The 9186-nt window shown below is 37.7% G+C and overlaps 1 protein-coding gene across 2 annotated transcripts; it reads left to right on the forward strand.

Moving 5' to 3' along the window:
• The first annotated feature begins 3587 nt into the window (after nt 1-3587).
• LOC121422128 lies at nt 3588-8957 on the forward strand. Of its 2 annotated transcripts, none has more exons than XM_041616969.1 (3): nt 3588-3638; nt 4758-4947; nt 5454-8957. In XM_041616969.1, exons 2-3 carry the CDS (start codon nt 4889-4891, stop codon nt 6481-6483), a joined length of 1089 nt encoding a protein of 362 aa, XP_041472903.1. In that variant the 5' UTR covers nt 3588-3638; nt 4758-4888; the 3' UTR covers nt 6484-8957. The 2 variants fall into 2 exon arrangements, with proteins under 2 accessions (XP_041472903.1, XP_041472902.1); XM_041616968.1 differs by lacking the exon at nt 3588-3638 and adding an exon at nt 3675-3736.
• Nucleotides 8958-9186: the final 229 nt, after the last annotated feature.

Consider the following 9186-nt stretch of genomic DNA (forward strand, 5'->3'; position numbering starts at 1 on the left):
AACTCTCTTCACGATATTTTTTACCATCAATAATATGAATTGATTCCATGTCCCAGTGAATGACTAATTGATGTTACTGAGCCAGACGTGATGGCCACATCGCTTATCAAAAAGACATGTTTGATGCTTTTTTTATTTCCTACTTATATCTGGAATAGTGCCGAAACTTGGATTCGTTTTTGTCTCGCATGCAGAGTAGAGCGAGACTATAGGCAGGGGCGGATCCAGGATTTTCCAAGGGTGGGGCACATCTTCCGAGGAAAATTTGACTAGCCAAAAAAAAGGTTCTTAACCAAGAAATGATGACATTTCGTCCTCGAAAAATTGACAAGCAAAAAATTTTTAAAAAAGTCTTCACTTTCAAGAGGAGGTGCACACATTCTTTGGCACATATGTTTACATTACAAATTTTAATTCTGCTTCTCAAATGGGGGGGGGGGGGATCTGCCAGTGACTATAGGCGCCGCTTTTCCGACGGCGGCGGCGTCGTAAACATTGAAATCTTAAGCTAAGGTTAAGTTTGTTAAATGGCATCATAACTCAAAAAGTAGACCTTGTTCATGACAATTAGACATAAGGGTAATCAAGTACTACCAAAGAGTCTGCTTAATTTTCAGCTAACATTACGAAGTTCAAAGGTCATTTAGGGTAACTGAACTTGACTATGATGGGGAATTAACATCGATACCTTAACCTAAAATTTCATCATAACTCACAAAGTGTATAGACCTTCTTCATTAAACTTGGACATAAGGGTAACCAAGTATTACTGGACATCCTCCCCCCCCCCACTTTTTTTTTCCAAAACCGTGTACATAAACGTAAAAATGACCATACGATTGTGATTTTTGCATGGTCAGCACCCCCCCACCCACTTTGAAATCCGTTCAGCGGCCCCTGTTTCAGGCCTTTTCTTTTTAATATCCGTTCTTAATTCTTCTTTTTCTTTTCCCTTAATCCCTCTTTCTTCCTTTCATAAACCCAATTATGCGGCTAATAGCAGCACAATTTGGTCGTAAAATTGAAGGAGGACCAGAGTTATCCGCATTATTTTGATGCTGCTATTATCCGCATAATAGCAGCATAGGGACAAGATTTTGAGTTTATGAACGCATTTCCAAATAATGCGGATAATTGCCATGGTGCGGTCACAAGGTCACCCTTTTCCAACCCAACCGCATCGGAGGGGGCGTGTCCAGTTGTCATGACGATTATCCGCCCTTTTTTCATAATCTTTTATTATCTTCTCTCATCAAACAAAATTGTGAAATATTACATTCATGATCATAAATTAAAAAGGGATATCAGTGGATATCAAATCAAATTACACCATGATTACAAAGCTTGGTTTGACAATTCTTAACGAAAATGAAGTGAAACAATTAATGTCATGAATAAATTCTAAATAAATTCAATTTGTTCTCAAAATATCTGATATACATTTTTTTTTCACAAGATTGATTCCATTATTATTTATTTTTGAAGGAATATATATTCTTTTCTCTTACACACACTTGCATCATATATATGTCTAATTGAAAAACAGTACAACCTAAAATTAAATTATTCACCATTTATTGATGGTTGTGTCACAAAGAAATGGATTCGCGATGACTCGTCGTCATGAAGTGTAAACATTGTCGACCCCACTTCCTCAGGTGACCGGATAATTTTCCACGTACCTCGATCTGCTATTATTTTTTCCTCCTTTTCATTTTCCAACATTTTTTCCTAATCTCTTGAGGTGTAGGGGGTCTTCTTTTAGCTTTACTGTGCTCAAAGATCATAAATTTAATTAGAAAAATAATATGATTTAGTAATTGTTCCTTCCCATATAAAAAAAAACTGAACTCCAATATGAATATCCTTCCAATTAACATTTTCAATTTGACGCAATTTAAATAAATAACCACAGTCTCTCCACAATTTTTTTATGTATTCACAGGTGATGTGCTCATATGGCTGTTCACATTTACCACAGAACGAACATAGATTATGTGTTGATAATTTAAATTTAAACAAATATTTTTAGTATATACTAGTTCATCTGACAATTTAAATTGAAACTCCCTTAACTTGCTGTTTAAGGTAAAAAAAAAAATTTCGGAAAAGTCATATATTCCTGAAGAGAGAAGAGCCCAGTTGAAGGTTGTGATGGTTTATCGCTTGGTAAACACAATCGTTGATGTACCAAAGGTACAACCAGGCTGCTACTTCCACTTCGCTTCGAAGTCATCAGATGAGGTTACACGCCCACATGCTCGCACTGTTACTTATCAAAAACTTTTATTCCTGATGCCATATGTGCATTGGCGGCGGAAGCCAAACAATTTAGGGGGTGTCCACCTGATTTTTTGGGATGGACACAGGTAAAAAATTGGTCAAGCGTCCCGAAAAAAGGTTATCAACCTAAATTTTAGGACGTTGCTAGCCAAAAAATTTTGACAAGCAAAAAAAAAACAAAACAAAACAAAAAAAAGGTCAACCTAAAGTTTAGGGGGGGACAACACATGTTTCAGGTGGGGTCCACGTGAATTTAGGGGGGGGGACGCAGGAAAAAAAAATGACAAGCAAAAAAAACAAAAACAAAAAAACAAAGAAGTTTTCTTAGAAAAATTTAGGGGGGGGGACCGTCCCCCCCCACCTAAAATTTACGGGGGGGGGTCCCCCGTCCCCCCCCCCCCCGCTTCCGCCGCCTAAGCATATGTGGAATATTCTACCTGCCATTACAGTTAATTGCACTTCGATCAGTAGCCAGCTTCAAGGCTGACGTGCAGAAAATCCAATTGAGGTAAGACTGCGCTGATTCTTTTTTTTTTACTACTATTATTATTTTCTTCTTCTTCTTTAACTGCACGTACGTAGAATAGATCTTAATTCCACAGCACTCTATATACTCCTGCACAATTCTACAAGTACGATGATACACCAACCTGGTGGACTGTACTTTAACGGATGATGATGATTCTTTCAATGTTTTTAACAGGGCATGATCGACCTCTCAATAACTGCTTATATTTTCATTTTCCGCGGCGGTGGAAAGTACCATCGAGTCGACGTCCTTCGTCAAAATTATTCAAAGTTTAGAATATGATGCGGCCTTTTAAAAAAAATTCTAAAAAGCGATAATTTTTATATTTGATTATTTTATTTGTAGTGAGTAAATAATTGTCAACTTTTATAACATTTTTCTTGTTATTATTTTTTTTTTAATTAAACAATCTTGTCCCTTATTACACGAATTGGCAACGTACGTTGTATGGGGATTTCCCACTGATCAGTGGGATTTCCCAACGCCCACTGGTGCCATACATGCCGTTGGTGCCGGTGCGAGGTGCGCTTGAGCAGCGCATTTAAAGGCCACCGCACACCCAACTCGACTCGCACGACTCTGCGAAAATTTGGAACGAACGGAAAGAAGAAGAATGTAGATATTCGTTTGCAGTACAAATCTCCATCGTCAGAAGAATGATGATGCCTTACACGTTTTTACCAACTGGTAAACGTTAATAATCCCAGACTCCTACATGTATATAGACGCCATCAACCTTGAATTTAGCTAGGTTCCAGGAAGTCATTGAATGATTGAGATGCCACCGTACCAGAGTAACAAAACGTGTCGTTAGCCCGGGCAGAAGGTACGTACCACTATCCAATCAACCTTATTCTCTAGCTCCTAGCTCCTCTCTGTTATTGTTATTGTTAAGGACCTTCTGTGCGGCTTCTGTGTGGTGAAGTAAGGCTATGTTTGGATTATTTTCTTTTGTTTTTGGTGATAGTTCAAGTTCATTAAAAAACATGACATATTATGACTGAGTACAAATCAATGCTCAGATAAGTACAAAAGAATACATGATATATGAACGGTTTTCTAGGACCCCGAAGAAGCACAGCTTGTGAGTGGGGCCCTATACTGGTATATATACCTCTAAATAAGATGTAGGCCCCCTAGATCTAAATGGCAAAGGAGAAACAGATTTATCGACTACAAATATGTACAAATGTATATTAAACAAGTGTCAGCATATTTAGGCAGCTGGCATCCGTCTGGTCCGAGGAGTTTTTAACATTTTTAATTTTTTTATTTCTCCTCATGCACAGACGGCTCGCTATTGTGCAACCACCATGAGGGGATTAACAATGCAAAATCCCCCCGATGGGGCTCATCAATCGATTTTTGTCTTCATAAAAAAAACTGTAACAAAATAAACATTATTATTCCGTTTTGGCCTGAAATGCACCAAAACAGGGAAAGGGGAAAAAACAGTGAATTACTTTGGCTGTCGCACAACTTCACTTCCCTGTTTTATCCGAACTTAATACATAAACATATGGCCACTGAGTCCCTGTACAGATCGAGCTAGAACTTCGGTCTCTGTAATAGGTGATTGGAGCCAACGGAATTCAGCGGAACAGAGACCGAAGCTTTTGGTCTAGGGAATATTATGCTTGATTTTTTTACACTGTCAGTGACAATTACACTACAGCTGTTCATATAACTTGGCTCCCGATCTCGATGTAATGATTCTAAAGCATAAGTATAGGTGTAGAGTAAATAAAATTATTAGTTATTTTTTTTTTCTAAATTAAAAATGATAGATTGTTAGATCAGACCAAATTTACTTTCCACAATAGAAGAGAGCCCGCATAACGCATACAAATGTGCTAAAAAGTAAAGTTTTCCCCATTATCTCCCCCCCTCTTCTTCCCCTTTCTCTTCTTTTATCTAAAATATGAATATTCTACTTTTACTGCAGATGATATCCTCAAGAATGATACCTTTCATAGCTGCTTCATAGGCCATCCATTTTAAGTTGCCATTATCAGTTGGACCAAGTTCATGTGGGCATCTACCAGACTGAATAAAAAAAAAAACCTTTAAGTGCAGATGGCTGAAAAGATGGAGCAGTTTCTACAGAGCTGTGAGAGGCAAGCCACTAAGCAAAGGTATTTTGTTCTTCAGTAATAATAGTTAGCAAGTAATTACTAGGGTAGTAGTGATAATATATTGGTACTGATATAGCGCATAATCAATTAAAATTTCTCTAGTCTGATGCGCTTCATGTATAAATTGCTGTCCTATAAGGCTATACTATGATTACACTACAACAAAAATAAGTATGTTTCCAAACTCAAGTCTTTTAAACGATTCAACAAAAGTACATGACCAAAGGTTAAACTATTACATAATTTGTGAACTTATTCGCCAAGTAAAAAAATATTCTTTATTAATATCCTGCTGCAAAAAGTTGTCTAAAATTATCGAGTGGTAGAATGGAAAATAAAAATACACTGAAATTTTAACAAATTATTAATTGGTACATTATAATTGCCATTATTATGGAAGCGATATTATGATGCAGTCATTCCATAGAAGTGTGGTTTAAAGTTCTAGTTTAGACTAGGGGTAAACCTATGTTTGATTATCAGAATACCATCCAATGACTTTACAGAGTATTGCAGATGGAGGCCAAGAAGCAGGATTCAGAAGGACCTATCGAAGCAGTAGGCCAAGGAGCCGTTCGTCCGGCTGAAACCCACCAAGATCTAGAGGATGACACCTGTCCGCTTCGGACAAGTACCCCGAAGAAGAACAGCAACCCAAATCAACCAGAGGCACTGAACATGAGAAGCCCCAGTCCCGTTCCTTGCGTCAAAGACACTCTTCCGGCTTTGCCTATTAACTGTCAGGAGGTTGTAGAGGAGGTAGCAGAGCTTTGTCCGCAAGAAGAGGAAGATGCAGATGGGAACGACCAGACTGAGGTACGGTCCATGGCTGGGGACCTTCAAGAGGTTGACACAACCAACCCTGTGGGAACATCAAAGCCATTTGCTAGTCATACCCCCGAAGAGATCATGTCCTCCGTTGATTGGGTGACGGATGCTTCGATAGCTAATACCGAGGAAATTAAAAAGTTAGAAGATACTCAAAGGAAGCATCGGGTAGCAGCTGTATACCAGCACTCGAAGTCTATGACTGAAATAGAGTTGTTAAAGAATGAAAGTCGATGTCATGTTGAGAACAATGTCATGCTGAGTCGGAGGATTACGGCCCTTGAAAATGACAAGGCAGTAGCATCTGCAGGTGTAGAGCCATGGAAGATTTCCTTCTTAGATCTTAAAAGAAATAAGAAGGAATTCATCTCTTCCAGAATCATTCAAACTAAATGCGGGGGATGCTTTCAGGCAAAGTTATTCCTGAATGGGGTGATTCACCTGGGGAAATTACGGTTGAGGTTAGTTGTCTATGATATATCCGAGGGCGCTGCTGCTGAATCGGCTCGTAGCAAGTACCGCTGTAGAGTGCAACTCCTGCACTTTCATAACATTACCAATTCCGTTCAGGAAGAACAGGATTTACGAATGGATGCATGTGGCACTGAATTCCTTACGTTATTTCCCATGACAAAATTAGAAGAGAATGATAGTCCATTTGTGAAGGATGGGGTCATTTTGATCAATCTAATCTTTGAAAAAATATAAGCCGACAACATTCCAAGCCCAAAATTAATTGGGCCTGACACATACCAGTTTCTTTTATTCTTTTTTTATTTACATTTGCCTGTTGATGATTGGGAACTCAGGCCCACAAAAGAATACATGCATGGTATACCGGGAAACCTCTACACTTTTTCTTATTGCCATGGAAACCTTCGGAAGTTATATCCCTTAATTATTAATTTTAGATTTCTTTTTACCTTTAGGAGTTACAATTAAGCCTACCTCATCCCCCTGTGGTTCCGTGTTGTATGTGACTACAACATGTATGTAATCATGTACACTGTATTATGCATGTTTTTCTTGACAATCTACATTTACATGGGACATGTAGGCCGTCATATTTTGTCTAGCCCGCCAGAGGTGAAGACTTAGGGATCCAAATGTCGTCCGTCCGTCACAAACATTATGACACATAACTCAGCAGCAACCTTAAGTCACATTTCAACCAAACTTGGATGGTGGATGTACTTAGGGGACCTGCATGTTATGCTGCAGTCAGAGGTCACATTTTAAGGTGAAAGGTCATTTTAAGGTCAATGTTAAAGTTTACATGCAGGACTCTCTTATGACACATTACTCAGCAACCTTAAGTCACTTTTCACCAAAACTAGGCCTGGGTTGTTATTGTACTGGGGACTTGCATGTTATGCTACAGTCAGAGGTCACATGGTAAAGTCAAAGGTCATTTTAAAGTCAACATTAAAGTTTACGTGCAAGACACTCTTTATGACAAATGTTATTCCAGGGCAGTTATTTCACATTGAAATTTTGATAAATTCTGGTTATTTTCATAATGGGCAAGACACAATTTGCTTATGCCTTGTTTTAATGCAGCGATTATACATGTATGATGTACATCATAATCTATGCCATGTTACAATACTTTATGTACATTCATGTGTAATTTGTATTTATGTTCGCATATAGATATTCTAGGTCAACAAGATTTTTGCTACCTAGCTGATCATGATGTTGTATTTAACTGAAATGTTTTTTTTTCTACTGAAATTTTGTTTTTATTTGATTCTTATGTTTTGCATAAGGAATCTTGAAAATCAAATGAAAAATAGGAAAATGTAAATTTTAAGTAAAGTATTAGTAATATAAACTCGGTTTGTTACCTGCTTTAATTTTTTTTACTAAAATTGACTTTTGCTAAATTAATGCAGTTGCTTTGTGTAGAAATGTTTTTTTTAAATGAATTCACGCTTCTTGTATGCTTAGTGTGTGCCTCTATGTATTTTCAGAGAAAATTGAGAGCTTTTTTTATTTAAGAAAATTGATTACATTTTAATTGTTTGTTTTGAGTGTAAATTATCTCAAATTTAATGGAATTCATTGATGTGTACATAGAATTAGATTCTACATATCATATTCATCATAGAGATGTACATGTATTTACTTCATATTTCATGTTCCAAATCATGTACAAACATTGTATTTTGTATTTGAGGGAGATAATCCCTATATACCAGAGGCCCGTAACACAAAGCTTAGCAATGATCATAGAACATTTTCTACGATTGATTCCATTGACCACAATGTACAATCAATCGTGAAAATCAAGCGAAGATTAATCGCTTACCTTTGTGTTACGAGACCAAGGATAGGTGTGAACTGTGAGCTAAATTGTAATTTTTTATCCTGCTGTATGGATCCATTTTCTATCAATGGATTTATCTCAGAATCAATTAAAGTGACCTTTCATTGACAAATCATGGGGAAATCAAGGCTTATCTCAGAACAGAAGGGATTCCACTCGGCTGCATGCCTGGGGGTGTTACGTAATAGACGCCGGCATGTCTGGGAGGTATTGAGAAAAATAGACTAACCAACCAGATGTAAACTGCGTGTTATCACTTTGAATCATGGAACTTTACAGTGGTTATTTATTTTGGTTTAGCAATCAAGAGACCTGCCAAAAGTCTAGGAATTGTTGGAAACTGGAACTGCGATGATCCGAAGTAAATAACCATCACGAGTTCGGTCAAATTTGTGCAGTCCGAACTTTTATCGCATTAGCCCGACGGGCGCTCATGACGGACGGATTATATTAATGCAAGTCAATTTGCCTTTTGCAAATTTCGTATTTCCCCATGATTTGTCAGTTGCTGGGCCCTTTGAGAAATTTTGCACCATATGCCATTTCTGCTCAGCCCCCTCAAATTCTTTGGTTATTACACCACTACCCTGAATCAATTTACCGCCTTTGCACACGGTAAAAAAATTGTAATTTGAATGAATCTTTCAGTGAAAAATAAGGCTAGTGACGAATATTTAGTACATGTGAAACCCAACTAGGATATGATAGCATCACGAATGCTAATCACAGTCATGATTACAATAGAAATCATCATTACAAGATTCACGAGTGAAAAGGCCCTAAATTGATTAATTTGTTAGGAAGGTGGTGTATGACTCCGGGGGGGGGGGGCAGTCAAATATATTGCTGTACACACGCGTGACCAAAAAAACGTGTTCGAAGGTGTTTTTTTTTTTCAGTTTTGGACGTGGTCCGCGCGTGGACTCATAAAGGATATCAAAAACACTGATTTTTAAGAAAAAAGGTGGTTTTAATAGACTGGTCAGTGGTCAATCGCGGGGTCAAACATATTTAGGGTATTTTTCCCCCGAGGTCATATTTTGGCGACAACTTGTTTAGTGGCCAAAATGTGTGAATAAAGC

Source organism: Lytechinus variegatus, chromosome 9 (genome assembly GCF_018143015.1).
Source record: "Lytechinus variegatus isolate NC3 chromosome 9, Lvar_3.0, whole genome shotgun sequence".
Lineage (NCBI taxonomy): Eukaryota > Metazoa > Echinodermata > Echinoidea > Temnopleuroida > Toxopneustidae > Lytechinus > Lytechinus variegatus.